The sequence below is a fragment of the Eubalaena glacialis genome, chromosome 20 (assembly GCF_028564815.1).
Source record: "Eubalaena glacialis isolate mEubGla1 chromosome 20, mEubGla1.1.hap2.+ XY, whole genome shotgun sequence".
Taxonomy (NCBI): Eukaryota; Metazoa; Chordata; class Mammalia; order Artiodactyla; family Balaenidae; genus Eubalaena; species Eubalaena glacialis.
The window spans coordinates 23,518,669-23,537,384 of NC_083735.1; the positions used below are offsets into that span (position 1 = coordinate 23,518,669).

The 18,716-nt window shown below is 35.9% G+C and overlaps 1 protein-coding gene across 1 annotated transcript in view; it reads left to right on the forward strand.

Annotated features, from left to right (window-relative positions):
* Positions 1-18,716, forward strand: part of TNKS (tankyrase) — a 179,374-nt gene that overhangs the window by 92,297 nt on the left and 68,361 nt on the right. The window contains exon 6 of the mRNA XM_061177564.1: positions 17,725-17,819. Within this exon, the coding sequence (XP_061033547.1) occupies positions 17,725-17,819 (95 nt within the window). The remainder of the gene's footprint in view (positions 1-17,724; positions 17,820-18,716) is intronic.

The window sequence follows — 18,716 nt, forward strand, 5'->3', positions numbered from 1 at the left end:
TAAAATGCTACTTTCATACAATTACACGCATGTTCTAATGCTGGCCACTTTAGAAACATAGGGGCATAGATATAATTTATTGTTCTTCTGTCTCCTGCCCATTGTGATTAGGCATAGCATTCCATAGTTTCTTATTTTGAATTGCAGCGACCAGGTCCTTAAAACAGATTGCTTCCTTTCTGTAATTCCTATATTTTCAAACTTAGATGTCTTGTCCTTTAATCTCTCTTTACAGCATGTTCTATCATGATCAGACATTTTGTTAGCAATTATCCAAATATTCTGGTCTTGTTTGATATATAAATTTGAGATGGTGGTCGTCTCTTGTTTTGCAATATTAATTTTTATAAGGATACCTTTTTACAATGAATGAAAATAAGTATTCGAATACATTTCAGATTATTCCAACACTCAACCCTCTTCAGAGTTCTTTTAGGTCCCTTTCCTGGCTGCCTTTATCCCCTTCCAAAATAAATGTCCTAAATTTATGCCCTCCTTATAACAAGGAATAGGTTGGAGTTTGGCATTACTGTACATATTCCTAAATAGAAATAATATGTATCTTTGCATGCATTTACTATGCATACTATTGCTGTAATTCTATGTCACCAAATATTGAAAGTAACTAATGGTTGGTTGGAATTTTGTTTTTATTATAAAATATTCAATGTTATGGTAGTTTCTTTCTGCTCCTTTTGTTCATTCAGTCAGCACTCAGTACATGCCATGTATAGGTCACTGTGCTAAGTGTCATGGGAGATAACTGGGTGTTTAATGGTATTGGTTCACAAGGAGCTCAAAATTGTTAGAATGATGAAGACATTATCCAGGACATTGAAGCCAGTGCCTAAAAAAATATGATTCCTTTTGCTGTGATACAAAGTGTAGATTTAAGGTGAGATTTTTTTTCTAGCTCTTTTATTTTTAAAGCATTAGTATTTAGACATGTATGCTCTTCTGTAAGAAATCACAAATTTAGATGAAAGGCAACTGGAAGAGCATGATTTAAATTCAGAAAGATTAACTGAAGGGTTTCTTTAAATGTCGGATTTCTACTGTGTAAATGTTTGCTTCCATAAAATAGTTAATAATGAATAAGACTCTGGAAATGGAGAAAAGTAAAGTGTTTAAAAACTATTTTTTAATAGAGGTCAATCAGAAATAAAGTAGAATTTAGTACCATCCCTTGTAGATACCGTAAAAAACTATGTGATAATAGTTGAAAGAGCAAATAGGCTTTGAGGCCAAACAGATGGATTCTGTTCTCTGCTCTTGCACTTTCTAAGTGTGTGACTATGGCTCTACAGTTTTCAGTGTATTCTTTACTAAATGGGGATAATGATACCCATTCCACAAGACATTTGAGAGGATTAAATGAGATAATGTGATAAATGTAGCACATAGTAGAACTTCAGGAAATTAGATCCCTACTCCTCTGATATATTTTTGGCTTTTGAGCGTATTTAGAATGGACACATACATACTTCTGAGTACTTCTGCATCCCCCACTTCTCCACTTAAATTGTCTTTATTACCAAGCTCAGTCCCAGGTGGCATTTGGATAAAATGTAGGTTACCAGGTAATCTGCAAAGCATACAGTCGAATTAATTGTCTTGGAACTTGGTCTTTGTCTCCTCTCCACCCCACATCACATTTAATAAATTAAATTTGTTTATTTTTGCAGCTTATAAATTCAGAAATGTGTTCATAAGATACATATACCCATTTTTAAGAACATATTTATTAAAAATTAATATCCGGCTGAAAAATAATGCCACAACATTCATTTGAATTCCATAAAGCACATTCAGTGTAGCACAAAGAATATGTAGGATTAATGCAATGGTTTTTGCAATTTATACTTAAATTTTAGGGGTATGTGAATTTGTCATATTCTAATACAGTATTCTTGGTTAACACCTCCCTCCTTCAGTGTAAGTCTTCTCTAAATATTTTGCTGGAACAGGATTTTAACAGTCCTCATATTGTTACTTTGGCAACCCCTCGATGAACTGGGCCTCTCATTATTTATGCTCTTGTCTAGTCCCCTCCCACACAGACTGTGAACTAAGCCTGGGACTGCTTTGATGAATAAAATAAAGTAGAAGTGATGCCATGCCAGGTTTAGGACTAGCCCTTGGAATTGGCCTGGTAGCTGCAGTTTCTTGCTTTTGGAATACTGTTTCTTGGCTCCCAGCTGCCATGCCATGAGCAAGCACAAGCAGCCGTATGGAGAAGTTCATGTGGGGAAGAACTGAGGCCTCTAGCCAAAGACCCACCGAGACTGGTTAAGGCTCTAGATGACTCTAACTCTCCACGTGTCCTAGACTTTTAGCATCAGCTGAGCGTCCAGTCCAGCCTCCAGGTGACACCAGTCGTCCTAACACCTAGCTCATACCACATAGAGCAGAAGAGCCACCCAGGTAACCTACCATTTTAGGGGTGGTTTGTTATGTAGTAATAGCTAACTGAAATACCCCTGCTATAAGAAAATATTGCGTATAACTCAATGCATATTGTCTATTGGTCAAGAAAGTTTGCGTCATTTCTCAGGCGGATTACTGAAAATGGTTCTTTCACAGCCTCTTGGAAGAATAAGTGAAGATATTTGAACAAATCACCAAACATATTTATTTCTTTTGATATGTTCAATTACTTTGTATTTGTATCTTACAATTTAAGATTTTTTTTCCCTCAGAAAGCAAAAAATAATTTTATGCACATCTTTATGGGTCATGGTGTTGTAGGAAAAAGCAGGAAGTTGAAGCTAGAAGACCAAGTTTTAAGTTAAAATTATTACTAGCTATGTGATCATGGCAAGTTTTATTATATCTCTGAGTTCTCAGTCTTTTAGCCTAAAAAATGATGGCTTTGGGCCACATGAGCTCCAATTTACCTTTCAACTCTAACATTTTAAGATTGTTATGTATTTTGTTACTTATTTTTCATCAGAGTAAGTAATACAGACTTGGATTATGTAAGAGTCGGTAGATAAAATACTCCTGGTATCTGGAATAAAGTTTATATACAGCCTTTTTCCCCTTTAAGAAAGTGTTAGCATTACCTGAGGGCCCATGCGTGGCTCCCTGTGGCCTTTAGTGGCCTTTATCATCCTCCTCTGTTCTTCCCACATCTTGGTAGATAAAAGGTCAGACCATTTTTTAGTGTCCAACTTTTCTGGCTCATAGTTTAGATGTTACTTGGGATTATAAGAAGGTCAAAATGCAGTAAGTGTGCATTAGGGAACTCTTCAGGTACTTTAAGTTTAATTATATATCTAATCAAATCACTTCTTTAAAGTACATCTTGCTGAACAGTGCATGTCTTAACGGTAATGCAGAAATCCCTTGGAGCAAGTTTTCTTGCCTGCTTATGTTGGGATATAGTGTATAAAATCTTTATGCATGTGTATATTCATTGTGTAACAATAAGGGCTTGAAAATGTCTTTTTTATTTTTCATTAGGGAATCACTTCTACTAAAACAGTCTCTATTTTGTCAAGCATGACATCTCTACTGGTGAGGGTAATTAGTACCCATGCCAACTATGTTCTGTTTTTCTCTTCGAGAAAAGAGTTTTTAGTAGGAAGGGACCTGTGTTAAAAAGCAGGTGGTAAAGCTTAGGAATTCAGTTAAGCTCAGCTTAGCCATCCTCCTCTGAACTTCGGTTTCTCCTATACTCATATCCAAAAGGCACAAGTTTCCTGCAGTTTTCAATATTGGACTAGTTGAGGGATAAAAAAGGAGCGAGTACTAAATCATTTTGCTGGGAATATGATTCATTATTAAAATTTGATTTAGAAGCCAAATTACAAAAGTGATATTTCAGTATATCTATACTTTTAAAATTGTAAGAATCTAAGTTTAAAGTGCTTCTTCTGACTCTCCAAGTATACCAGACTTTACAGGGTAGGTTAGATTACAACTGCAGCAGTAGCTTGAAAAACATCCATCTGGCAGAGTGGCAAGGGAATAGGAGATCAGGTAGAAACACAGAAGGTCACTTTATGCTATTGTTGATGTCCTAGTTCTTCAGTGAGTGGAATTGTGAGTGGTGTTATCTACATATAGTTATTTATTAATTATTACATAATAAAGGTATTTTAAAATAGCCCTCTAATGATTATGATTTGATTATGGTCTCTGTGGCTTAAAACTGTTTAGTTAATGTCAGTTGACAGTAGATTATTCCGCAAAAAGTTTTTAAATCCTTTTAGTAAAGGGTGAACCTTAGTGTGTGAAAAAGGCTTGCTTAGTTACAAAAAGAAGTCTGATGTCAGAAACTCTTCTGGCCTAAGGAAAGGCAGCAAAAAATGGAGAGTTCATTATGGATTTGAGAACTCTGATATTATCTGTAGCTTTGAATTGGTATTATTAGAAACAGTTGTTTGGCCATAATATGAAAACAATATAAACAATTAATTTCTTAATTCATTGTGTACCAGTTACCTGGTGTCTCAGTTAGCTCGGGCTGCCATACCATACTGGGTTCCTGGCTTGTGGAGGGCTGCCTTTTTGCTGAGAGAGAGAGAGAGCTCTTGGCTGTCTCTTCTTTGTAAGGGCACTAATCCCATCTTGAGGGCTTCTACCCTCATGACCTCATCTAGCCCTAATTATCTCCTGAAGGCCCTGTCTCCAAATCCCATCATGTTGAGGGTCAGGTCTTCAACATGTAAACTGGAAGGGCAGACACAAACATTCACCTGGTTATTTTTGTATGCTACTTTTTTTTTCTTTTTAAAAGAAGTATAATAATTGTTCAGGAAATCTCCCCTCCCCCACCTCCGAAGCATATTCATCCATTCTCTCACTTGCTTAATTAATTTAGAATTATAAAAGGAAATTTCTAAAAGTATCAAGAATCTTAATAATATCCTTTTTAAAAGAAGGCTATTTTCAGTGACTAATGAGAAAATGTCTTTCTCTGCTAAGAATGGTATCAACAGTAAAACTTTAAAAACACTATAAATACCATGCATAATTATTTGAAATGCATATTTGGGTAGTCAAATTAGTAAATTTGGAAATAGACTAAATATAAAATACTTCATATGTTGATTTTCCTTTGTAAAGATGCTTTAATTTTTCAATAGTAACATGGTAATACCCTACTCTGAATACCATAAAAATTCCCCTAAAGTGATCTCCTAGTGTCTGAGAGGGTTCAATACCCATTAGAATTGGGTAAGGAGGCTTCCGCAGGGAATAGAGCTAGAGACCTCTGCTCCTGGCTGCCTTTGGCTGCTGAATTCACATGTGCAAACTCAGAAATGTCAGGACTTGATCACTGAAGGAACTTTGAGGTAACAGCATGTCCCCCAAGCCCTAGAGCTCTGAAGCACACTAAAATCAGATAACAGAATTTATCATTCTCTAGTTTATACAGTTACAGTGACTGTCCAGGGATCTAAGGTGGAATGATTTCCCCATAAATAATCTTTAAATGACAATTGGTGGACTTGTTTCCTTGTACTTCCAGAATAAGTCATCTATCTGTTGAACGTTGGTTAGAATCTTTGATGTTTAGATTTGAAAACCTAAGATTGTAAATATTAATTATAAAAAGGAATTCATGTGAGGTTTGAGTAGTGTGAAAACTTTTCTTTTGAAAAGTATAAGACATCGGGTTACTGTCAGACCAAGAAATTTGATTTCCGTAAAGTCTGCCAGCTGTTTCTCATTAAGCAATGCAAAATTAACGTTGCACCTTCTGCAAGTGCTAAGCATCCTTTCTTCTTTCCCATACAAACCCTATGAGAGGACGCTAGAAACTCATTTTCATGCATACATTTCAGTTCTTCAGCTGAGTCTGAGGCTGAAAAAGAGAAACACAAACTTCTGGCTGTTGAAGAATCCCCTTGGAGTTTCCACAATGATAATGTTGAGTTAAAATTTAATTAAGTTGGCATTCAGAGCTTTACTCTCACAAAATTACCCTATGGATTACCCGCTCTTTACTGTCTGTTCATTTCCTTTCCCCTATCCTTCTCTTCCCCATACATAACACTTAAAGTAAGGAGAGTCCTTTATAGACTCACTTTAAAAAATAAACTTTTACTATATAAGGCAATTGAAGTACAGAAATTTTGTTTTATGAGATATTTCATAAATTCTACAAATTTTCAAATGCCTTAGCTTCCTTCCTAAAGATGACTACATATGTTACTTTGGAAAAGCATACTCTTTGAGACTAAAATATCAATCATTATTCTACCTCATAGAACTTTATCTGGAAGAGGACTTAAATGGCAACTAGTCCAACCTCCCAGTGCAATGTTGGAAGCTTTACTCTGATAATGCTGACAGGTTGTCATCTGGCTCTGCTTGAATGCATATCCAGACCATATCTGGATTTAGCACCAAACTTAGGGTTTCACAATTTAAGGAGGGATATTGACCAGTCAGAGGGTGACCAGGAAGGTAGTCAAGAAATTATTCTGGAAGAAGCAGTTGAATCAATTGGAGGGATTTAGTTCAAGAAAAGACCAAGTGACTCTTAGAGATACATAGAAAAATCCAGCACTAGGAAAGAAGCAGATAAATTTTCTTCTCCAGTTTCAATATTCTGTTATTCCTCCATGTCCTCTGATGCTTATTATTATTATATGATTTTATTTTATTTTTTGGCTGCGTTGGGTCTTCGTTGCTGCTCCTGGGCTTCCTCTAGTTGTGTCGAGCAGGGACTACTCTTCGTTGCGGTGCACGGGCTTCTCATTGTGGTGGCTACTCTTTGTTGCGGAGCACGGGCTCTAGAGGTGCAGGCTTCAGTAGTTGTGGCACACAGGCTTAGTTGCTCTGCGGCATGTGGGATCTTCCCGGACCAGGGCTTGAACCTGTGTCCCCTGCATTGGCAGGCGGATTCTTAACCACTGCGCCACCAGGGAAGTCCTGATGCTTATTATTTTAAATAACTTCTTTTGTTAAGAAGTCCTACATTTCTAGGGAACCCTCCTACACTGTTGGTGGAAATGTAAATTGGTGCAGCCACTATGGAGAACAGTATGAAGGTTTCTTAAAAAACTAAAAATAGAGTTAACATATGATCCAGTAATCCCACACCTGGGCATATATCCAGAAAAGATGAAAACTCTAAGTCGAAAAGATACATACACCCCAATGTTCATAGCAGCACTATTTACAATAGCCAGGACATGGAAGCAACCTAAGTGACCATCAACAGATGAATGGATAAAGAAGAGACATACATACATACAGTGGAATATTACTCAGCCATAAAAATGGATGAAATAACGCTATTTGCAGCAACATGGATGGACCTAGAGCGAAGTAAGTGAAGTAAGACAGAGAAAGACAAATATCATGTGATACAAATTATATGTGGAATCTAAAAAATGGAATCTAAAATGAACTTATTTACAAAACAGAAATAGACTTACAGACATAGAAAACAAACTCATGGTTACCAAAGGGGAGAGGCAGGGGAGGTATAAATTAGGAATTTGGGATTAACAGTACTATGTATAAAATAGATAAACAACAAGGACCTACTGTATAGCACAGGGAACTATATTCAATATCTTGTAATAACCTATAATGGAAAAGAATCTGAAAAAGGATATATATATATATGAGTCACCTTGCTGTATGCCTGAAATTAACACAACAATGTAAATCAACTATACTTCAATTAAAAAAAAAAAAGAAGTCCTACCTTTCTGGGGCACTCATCCAATAGTATGGTCACACTGTCAGTATTGATAGGGTTTGATCTGAGTGCTGAGTTGAGTCAGAACTACCAAAGCAATCCCTGCCTACCAAGAGTAATTCTTCCTGCCTCTCAGCCATACTGATCCATTTCTGAACATACTATCCAGAACCTGAGTGCCCAGCCAAAGGAAAGGAAGGAAGGCAGAATGAGAGTTCTGAAGTCAGACTTACCTGCATATGATCTCTGACTCTGCTATTAACTTGCTGTATTAACCCCCCTGTTTCTCAGTTTCCTCATTTGTTATATGGAGATAATAATAGTTTCTAGTTCTGGTAATAGTTGTGTAAAGTAAACAAGTTAATACATAGAAAGTACACAGTAGATTTTAGCTGTTATTTCAATAAAATACTTGGTATTTTCAAAATGTTTTTATATGTTTTATTTCATTTTAGCCAGAAAATAACACTGTGAGGAAGCCAGTACTATTGTTACCCAACTCCCTCCCATTACAGAGATTGTGACTTCAAAACATTAATACGTTAAACACTGTTAGGTTGTAGGAGTAATATGTCTATTTATGAAACTAGTCCTGATATAATCTGCTGTGATGGGACCGTATCTCTTATTAGGTGTATTTAGCTCTAGGCACTGTGCTTTAGAGAACTGTTGCCCAAGAATCCCAGGACCAGAAAAAAAGACTCATAATGGGAAAGAAGTCATTATTATTAGAGGATCTAGTAAAGTGTATTCTGTAGAAGAGACAAGTTAAAGGAGATACAGTTTGGGGGGAAGGTGTGAATAAAGTATCTTTTTAAAATTTTATTTCTGCTTTGGTTCATCAATTTTCATTCTCCAGATAGTTTCTCTTTTTCAATTATTATTATAATAGCCCAAGAGTTGAGAAACTTCAAGGAGACTGTCTAATCTTTATTATGGTACTACTTAAAATACCTCTTCAAAAGACAGGCATCAGGGATGAGATATATTTATTTCCATGGACTCATGCCCATATTGATTCTCTAGCTTTTAATTTGCCGTGATTCTGATTTAAGTATCACTGTCTCAAAGAACTTCTTAGCTGTACCTCACAAGCAGATTAATCATGTCTCTGTGCCTGAAAGAAATTTAATAAGCTCTGATTATGCAGTTACTGTATCTTCCTGGGAGTTTTGTATTAATGGCTGATACAGTATTTTATTTGTAGAAGGGGAACACTGATCTATCTTAACCAAATGATAAGTTTGAATGAGATGTGTTTTGTTAAGATAACCAGAGCAGAGCTGGAACATTTGTAAATGTCCATTTATAAGGTGATGGTTAAATAATTACGATGCAGCTACATAATGGAAATACTATACAAAGAATAAGATAGACCTCTATGTGCTAATATTTTAAGAGAAGAAAAGCAAGTTGCAGAAGAATATAATATCCATTTGTGTGACAAAAGCAGCAGCAAAAAGAACTCAGAAAAACAAACATACCTTCATATAACATAGAAAAATATCTCAAATGACACTTGTGTAACTATAAACAGTGCCTACCTTTGGGAAAGGGGTTTGTTGTGCTAGAGAGAGAAATAGACATTTTACTTTGTGTTATTTTATAGGGAATATATTATTTTTATAATTTAAAAGAGAATTATGTTAGGGTGGGAATGGTGAGTAAATGAAAGTAATTGATAATTGAAACCAGTTAAAACTGAGAAAATACATATATGGTACCTCATTTTTGAAACCAGATCTGAAAAGGCATGTTTTTCTATGTCCCCAAAACTAGAAATAAGTATTGGAATTTTTAAGTGTAATGATTTTGTGTTTGTTTATATATATTGTATAAAAAGATGGCAGGAAGTTAAGAAAATTACAGATGATATCTAGGATGCACGAGTTGAGAGGTAGTATGTACATGCAAAACTGATGCTACATTGAACAATATTATCACTGAAAGTCGAATATCCAGACATAATATGTCACCTGATGTAATACTTTATGATGTACTATCTATGAATATTCTTGCCAATATAGTTTCAACTTCCAAGTTACATGAAATACAGAAGATACTGTCACAAGTTAAATAATCGCACAAGGAAGGGAACAATTAACAAGGTTTCTTCAACAAGAGTTGAGAAACTTCACGGAGAGTTGTCAGTATTGTAGAAAAAGAAAGAAAGGAGGGACAAAGACTGTCGTAGATTTGGGGAAATATAACGGCCCAATAACCAAATGCATTTTTCCTGACATCTGGCAAATGAACTTTTAAAAGTTTTTGAGACAGACAGGAAATTTGAATACTGACATGGGCATTAGATGGTACCAAAGATTTACCACTATTTTATTAGATGTAATAATATCGGGTTTTTTAAAGAAATTGCCCATAATTTTTAGGGGCACCTACAGAAGTATGTAGTGTCTTGAATTTGCTCCAGAATACTTCAGTGGGGAAAATAAAAGAGATAGCAGAAGCCAGTGTAACAAAGTCTTAATAATAAGTGATTGTTGAATCTGGGTGATGAGTACATGAACGTTCAGGTGAACACGGAAAGATCTGAGCAGATGATAAAGTTTTATGATTCTTCTCCTAATTTGGTAAAGTAGTAAGTCTTGCCTTATTCTGAATGCATGTGTGCCCTTGCAGGTGGGCACACACACACAGACACACACGCTACTTTCTGACTTGGGACAGCTCCGGAAACCAAGAAACTCATTCAGCATTAAGCCTGGCTAGAGTAGGGTGATCAACCATCCCAGTTTGCCTGGGATGCGCGGGTTTCCTGAGACTAAGAATGTCTCGGGCAAACCAGGATGAATTGGTTACCCTAATCTGAAAAATTCAGGAGGATTTGATCTAGGTCAAAGTGGAAATCTTAAAGAAAACCTCAGTGCACTACACATCATGAAGTTAGGCAGCTCTCTGATGACTTACATCCTGGCTTCTCAGTTGTGGTTTTGTTCTTTCCTAGGGAACGCTTCAAACATCACACAGGCCTGTGTTGAAATGTGGTGTAAATCTTTCACACAAATTCAAAGTCAAATTCACCAAGCTGGATTATTCATATCCCCCGTTCTCTTTAATTAACGTAAATCAAAATCTAACCATAACTTTCATTTCTTTTTTACTAGTATGAGGCACTGTGTTAAGCCTTCTAACGTAAAATTAAGATATGCTCTTCATTCTCAATGAGCTCACAGTGGATTAGAGGAGACAGACACATAAATATTTAACTATTTGATTTCATGATAAGTGTTACAGTAAAAGATTGTGGCAAATAGTTTTAAGACCGTCTTTGGCAGTCTTTTTAGTGACCACTTTTTGTTGCAAAAGTAGTGTCCAAAGACAGAATAAGAGGAAAGGAGATATTTATCTGGAGTACTGGTATTTTGGAATCTCATTTTAAAATCTTGTTTAAGGATTGCCCCAAATTTTGTACAGGCAGACATCGTTTTACGCTTCGCTTTATTGTACTTCTCAGACACTGTGTTTTTACAAATGGAAGATTTGTGGCAACTCTGCGTTGAGCAAGTTTATTGGTGCCATTTTTCCAACAGCATTTGCTCACTTCGTGTCTCTGTGTCACATTTTGGTGATTCTCACAATATTTCAAACTTTTTCATTATTATATTTGTTATGGTGATCTGTGATCAGTGGTCTTTGATGTTACTACTACAACTTGCTGAAGGCTCAGATGATGGTTAGCATTTTAATAATGTATTTTTAAACTAAGATATGTACATTTTTTTAGACATAACACTATTACACACTTAACAGACTACAGCATAGTGTAAATATAACTTTTGTATGCACTGGGAAACCAAAAAATTTGTGACTCGCTTTATTGCGATATTCACTTTATTGTAGTGGTCTGGAACAAAACCCACAGTATCTCTGAGGTATGCCTTACTTTATAAGAATAGAACAATAATAATAGTCTTAAGAAATTAAGAATTTTTATAATATCTTATGTTTCTTAGATGAGAAGTGCTGTAAAGATTGGGATATTCTGTCTCTGTGTTAACTTCAAAAGCTTTCTCAGTACTAACAAACTGAGGAACCTTTCCCCAGTACCCAGCAGTCATTTGTGAGATAGCCATGTGTGTTTTGTGTTAAATGCCAGAATTCCCTTAGGATTGAATATGTAATAATACATTTAAATCTTGAGACGTAGTTTTCATGATTTCTTTGCTCAGTAGGAAAAAAATATTTAGAAATTAAATTTTGATATTCTAGGCACATAATAATATATAGGTCTTCCAAAGGTGATGGCTGCATTGTGTATCTATAGGATTTTCTTGCTTTGATATTTAATCCTTAGGAATACTTTGTCTTCCATTGTTTGGATTTGTTAGGGAGTCGTGTGTGAAATTAAATTTAAGTGGGAAAATATTTTGTTACTGGTAGGCCTTTAGTTTTTTTAGCAAATTAATAATTGTGGCAGTTGAGCTGCTTGGAGTGAACCAGAGTGAACGATGAGGTCAGAAAGTTGGAGGTAGTAATGAGAGATTGTCTGTGGCCTTCTAGATCATTATAAAGACTTCAGCTTTACTTAGAGTGAGATGAAGAGCCATTGGAAGATTTTGAGCTGAGGACCGGAACCTCTAACATTTTAACAGGATCACTCTGCTGCTATGTTTCGTAGGCTCTCAGAGGATTATGCTGGAAGCAAGGAGGCTGTTACAACCAATCAGCTGAGAGAGGATGGTGCTTAGACCAGGATAGTGATAGTAGATGTGGTGAGAAGTGATGGGATTCTGGAGAGACTTTGGAGATAAAGCCAACAGAAATAGTCTGATGCAGTGAGCATAGTGTGTGAGAGAAAGATGACAGTCAAGAAAGACTATCAAAGTTTTTGACCTGAGTAACTAAAAGGATGGAGTTGCCATTAACAGCAATAGGAAATTCTGCAGAGTAGATTTTGGAGGGAATACTAAGAGCTCAGTTTTGGACATGATAAGCATGCAGTGTCTCCTGTATATCCGTAAGGTGATGTCAAGTAGGACGTTAGATTATGAGAGTTTGGAGTTAGCAAAGAAGACTGAACTGGAGATAGAATTGAGGAGTTGTCAGCATATAAATGTTGTTTAGAGCCCCAAGACTGCATGAGATCACCAAAAGAGTGAGTGTAGATAATGAGGAAAAGAGGTCTAAGGACACAGTCCTGGAGTTCTCCAATGTCAAGAAAGTGAGGAGCAACCAGAAAAGAAGTGTGGGTACCTAGGTGTCCTAGATACCAAGGGGAAAACATTTCAAGAAGGAAGACGTGCTCAGCTATGTCAGATGATGCTGATAGGTAAAGTAAGATGAGGGCTGATAAATGACCGCTAAGAAATAACTTCTAAGTGTGTAAGATACTTAATAAGGTGATAATAAGTAATAACCACCATTTGTTGAGCTTTTTCTATGTGATACTGTATTAGGTGCTTTATATATATAGTTATCTATAATGCATGAAATAGCCTTATATGGTAGGAATTATAATTCTCATTTTACAGATATTAGAAGCCAAGGCTCAGAGACATTAAGAAATTAGTCCAAAGCCATATACCTTGTAAATTTTGCAGAGGAGGAATGCAAACCCAAGGCTTAAAAGCCTCTACTCACTTCCTTATATTGTGCTGCCTGCACTTCTGTTAAAGTTGCATCCACAGTTTTATAACAGGGTTGTCAGTTGTTCCTATTTTAACTATGCATGTATGTGTAGGAGAAGTTAATGCATTATTGTATGCTGCAAATCTATATCATAAAAAGCAAAGATAAATGTATATATATAAGTTTATTGTTTCCTATGGCCTGATTCCAAGAAGAAAACTGTGAATTATGAGATTTATTTAAGTAAGGATTCTTTTTTCTGTAAACATTTTACAATATGAAAATATTAGTAATAACATTTCTCTTACAGCAGAATAATATTAAGATAGGTTTGTTGATAGAGTTTTATATTTGCAGTTGTTTCATACTTTATCACCCTACATGTTTTTTATTTTATTCTTTGTATCGCTCTACATGTTTGACTTTTAAAGTATTCCCAACAAAAAATCTGTTTTAAGAATAAATGTGAGGTGTGCAAACTGACAGTGATTGCTGTCCTGTGCACAGTGGTGCCTTAAATGTTTGATTCTTGTGTTTGCTAGCTTACAGCCAACACAAAATTATCAAGTAACATGTGTGAGTATTTTACAAACGGGCCTGCTTTTCTTTTTTTTCCAAACCAAAATTACACTCTGTTAATTATCCTAGCATTTAGAAGATTACTCTTATCATTGCTGTGCCATTTGGTAGTTGAGGTATAAAGTTGGCACTATGTGCTAACCATTCACTAGATCACATGATTTTAATTGCTTTGCATCAGAAGATAGCATTTAGTATATAATGTTTAGTGGTAAATTTTTTTCTAGAGGAAAAACTCCTGGACTCTTAGTAGTATAAGCTTGTTCAAATCATCGTTTGTTCTCAATTTGTACTTTTTCTTTTTGCTTTATACCATTTCCTCAAACTTATTGCAGGCATGTCACAGATTTTTATGTGCCTTCCAGTGATACTATTTAGTTTGCACAGTTAGCACCCACATTGGAATGACTCCTCAGAAAGTTTCACCCTGCTTGTTCTGTACTCACTCCCCCTGTGAGTTCATCCGCTCCCATAGCTCAACTACCTCTGCTTAGATGCTGCTACCATCTTGCTAACTGACACTGTCATTATCTCCCTCCTAGATTAGTCCTGCAGGCTTCTATTCAGGTCTTCCTGCCATCAGATTTGCCCTCCCTCTCCAGTTTATTCTCTATTGAGTAACCAGAGTGATCTTTCCAAAACTCCATTCTTAGTCCCATTACCGCTACGGTATCGTATAGGCACTCAAACACAATAAACCCAAACCTCACATTCTCTCCCTTTGGGTTCCCTTCCCTTCCCTTCCCTTCCCTTCCCTTCTCTTCCTCCCTCTCTGCCTCCCTCCCTTCTTCCTTCTTTTCCTTCCTCTATCACTGACATTTCCAAACTGGAAACTGCTATATTCCTTACTACTTATTATCAATTATCAGATTCTAGCAATTCTCCTTCCTAATAGTTTTTGACACTCACTCCTCAACTCCATTTTTTAACAACTGCTCTATTTCAGGCCTTCTATCACTTTCTACCATTTCAATTACAGAGCCTTCTAATTTATTTGAGTTATATAAGTTTTAAAATTATACAGGTTAAAAATTATATTACCATTTTCAAAGCATTATAGATAATTTTTAGTCTCATAATGATTTTTTAAAATCCAGAAACTAGATATAATTTTTTGTTTTGGCCTTCTGTATAAACAGTGTGTGTGTATAGGTATTCATTCATTTAGGGACTTAGTTTATTTTCAAGAATAAATAAATACTATTATTGACCCAACTATATACAAATAAAATTTTGTTAAGAATACTTAATATGAAAAAAGAAAATCTTTTTGTGCATCAGCAATGAAATTGTCACCTTTTCCTTATAATATTAAATGTCAGCTATGTCCTATGAGAGCTTACTGACACATTGACCATTCATCCAAAGCAGTTACTATCTCTTGAGGAAACTTCCCAACTGCAGTATAAAGTCAAATTCAGCCCTGAAAGTGGGCCAAAAAGGAGTGACAGGAACTAGATTTACCCTCCTTCTTGAAACAATTTAAAAAAAAAAAACTGAATAAAATATATGAAACTGGTTTTCAGAAGTTGAACATCAGGCAGTACATAGTAGTGATTCTTGAGTGATAGGAATCAAATAAGGTGAGTTCTGTGATTGCTCCAGGTTGCTGGAAAGAATTTCCAGGCCTTGATGCAGGGAGGGAAAATCCAGGAGGCACCCAGTGGTTTCCCTGACTCGAGAAGATGGAATTAGAAGATTGAGGAGACCAAGGTGGCAAGAGTTAGCAGGGTGGAGGACCAGGGAAGGGAGAGCTGCACAGAGAAGAGAGCTCCAGAGAGCTGCAAAGGATCCCCTTACTATCTTCAGCTGAGTACTGATTAATACAGGTATGAGAAAACTACCTGAGGCTGATAAAAGAACCACCCAAAAGGATTAGAGGTAACAATCCTAGCAACTCACAGAGACTTTAATCATTTCTGTTGCCACCAGCCAGAAAGGACAAACCTCATAATTCATTAGATATCATAGAGTACTCAAAAGGGTAATGCTTCAGTAGAAGGGGAAAATTAGTCCTAGACCAAAGGCTGCTCTGGTCCTGCTTACAAAGCTTAAAAGCAAGCTTTGAAAACAACCTAACGTCTGTACAATTGGAGTCCCCAAAGGAGACAATGGCAAGAGAGAGGGCAGAAAAAATATTTGAAGAAACAATAGCTGAAAGTTTTCCAAATTTGATGAAAACTGTAAATAGTAGATCAAAGAAGCTCAGCCAGCCCCAAGCACACACATACACCAAAAAGAAGGAAAAAAAAAAAACTGTGCCAAGGTACATCACAAGTCAAATTTCTTAAAGTCTGTGATAAAGAGAAATTATGAATGTATCCAGAAGAAAAATCACATGTACATAGGAATAAAGATACCATGTAGGCAGATTTCTAGTCTGAAACAATGCAAGCCAGAAGATAGTGAAACAACATCTTTAAAATGTTAAAGGATGGGGAAAATAAGTCCTGAAAATAATTGGGTAGTCCCTAGAGGTATCATTTACAGTAGCATTTGACAGGTGTCTGAAGGCAGAAACTTGGATGGGCTTGTTGTTTGATGATTCAGAAATTTTAATCATCTGTTTTTGTATGGCATTTTACATTTTAAAGGTGATTATATGTGGGAGAAAACTTTTCATGCACTTTTGAAATAGCTAGGATGGGTGGTTTTATCTCCATTTTACATGTGAGGAAGCTGAGCTATGTAGGTAATATAACTTTCACAGTTCCACAAGATCCAGGACTGTGATGTTTCCTGACGTCCTATTCAGGACTCTTTTCCAAACTACCTGATCTCATTATTAGCTGTGTATTGCTCAAAAATAGTTCCTAAACTTAGAGACTGTCAGAACATATAAAATGTATGGAGTGCCTTGAAAGCAGTAATAGATAACACAGTATTAAGTAATTCTTTTGTATCAAAATATGTGAAGAAAATAAATTGAAAATCTTATTAAATCCCAAGGCCCAAAATAGAAGACATGAGACATGGTAGTATATTAAAGTATACTAGACCCTGTGTGAAAAGCTGTTACGGTATTTAAACTTTAAATAAATGAGCAGAGGTGGGAAAATTGCTATGGTTGCAGAGAAACTTTTAATTAAAGTAATGTTATTTCTGATTTTTTTTTAAAAGGTGTGGAGAAGTTTGATTATTTTAATTATCATATTATATGTGAGCAGAACACCTTTTAATAACTTGGTTCAAATTAAAGTGTGGCAGAAATTAGTTGGGAAGAAACTTTATTTTCCTCCTGTATTTATACTGCATATGCAGTACATAAAATTGAAGAATTAAATACTATCTTGGCATATTTCATCGTATCCAAGGTAGGAAATTAGTTCTGACCCATTGCTAGCAACCTAATGGAGTGAATACGGTCCATTGTCTTTTTTGTTTCCACTAGAATTTCTTCCAATATTCTTCAGAGATGCTTTTCAGCTTTTCCTATTAAAGAGAAATTTTGAGAGCTAGCTCTTTATGATAGAATTGGGATTGAAAAGTTAGAATTTGAAAGGTGGACAGGATGCAAGTAAGATAAAGAATGTTTCCAATTATGAGGAATATGAGCCCTGACGTGTCTTCCCAGAACAGTAGGAATGGTCCATGATGGAAAGAAATTAAGAAATAATGTGAAATAGGTAGGGTAGGGCAGGGCTTGATAACTGAAGGCCTTGAAAAACCAGTAGGAGAAGTAGGTGAATGGCACTGAAGTTAGAATTTACTCCTGAGATGAGTGAATTGTCTCTCATCCAGTTAGGAAATATGAATTTTTGGCACTTCACCTCAGTATTTTCTGTGTATGTTAACACTCATAGTCTTTAAATAAATAAATACAGATTAGATGCCAAAGCAAGAATTATTTACCTGAAGAGGGGAATACGTTTTTCTTTCTCTTTTCTATCTAGTCAACTCCTTTACATCTAGCAGCGGGCTACAACCGAGTTCGGATCGTTCAGCTTCTTCTCCAGCATGGTGCTGATGTGCATGCAAAAGACAAAGGGTACGTGTATCAGCGTATTTCCTGTAATGGTTTCATTCATGGATATTTACGCTTTGTTTTCAACATCTGATACACAAAAGTTTTTGAGCACTAGACAAAGTCTTATATCCCATTGCCTTACAGCTTGTATAGCATTTTAAGAATGTTCACAGTGATTTGACTTCATTTTCATGTTCCTACTAATTAAGGATTCTTCTTATAACAATTTCCTAAATTAGTTTAATTTTATTGTATTCTATTATTTGAAGTTAAAATTTGTTTCTCTCAATTGCAATTACTATTTTTCAACTCTTAAGTTACACTTCAGAAAGACAGATAAATAAAAAATTCTGATAATCCAGTAACATAACTATCCTATTTATCAGGTATGAAAGGACCATCTCTTACTAATAAACTAAAATCATAAGTATACGTAAGTATACAATATTCTCATTTTTTCCTGATGAAATCTTGGCCATCTAAACTGAGAAAACCTAAAAGGTCCTTATGAAGGTTGATATGGGAGAGAGGTGTCTGGGAACCAAGAAAGCAGTATGTCATTTATTTTATGAATAGGTGCATTTTGGAAACCTTTGTACCACTTTCCTAGCTAATCTCCAGGGACACGTGAATTGGGTCTGCTAGCCTATGTGATGGGCTAACATTTCTCATTATGCCACTTTAATATCTAAAAGATAATTGACCTGACTGCCCAGATGAAGTAGTGTTCATATTACACTGATGAGCAGCATAAAGAAAAGAAGCCCTGGAGCAGGCTTTCGTTCACTTTGCGCCTCTCCATGTCAGGAAACATAGACAAGAAGAAAGAGCTCAGGACTTGAGACAGTTCTCAGAAGGAGGAGTCCATCATTTCAAATCTGCTCTTTTTGGTGCTGTTTCTCTCTTGCCTGTGCCAGG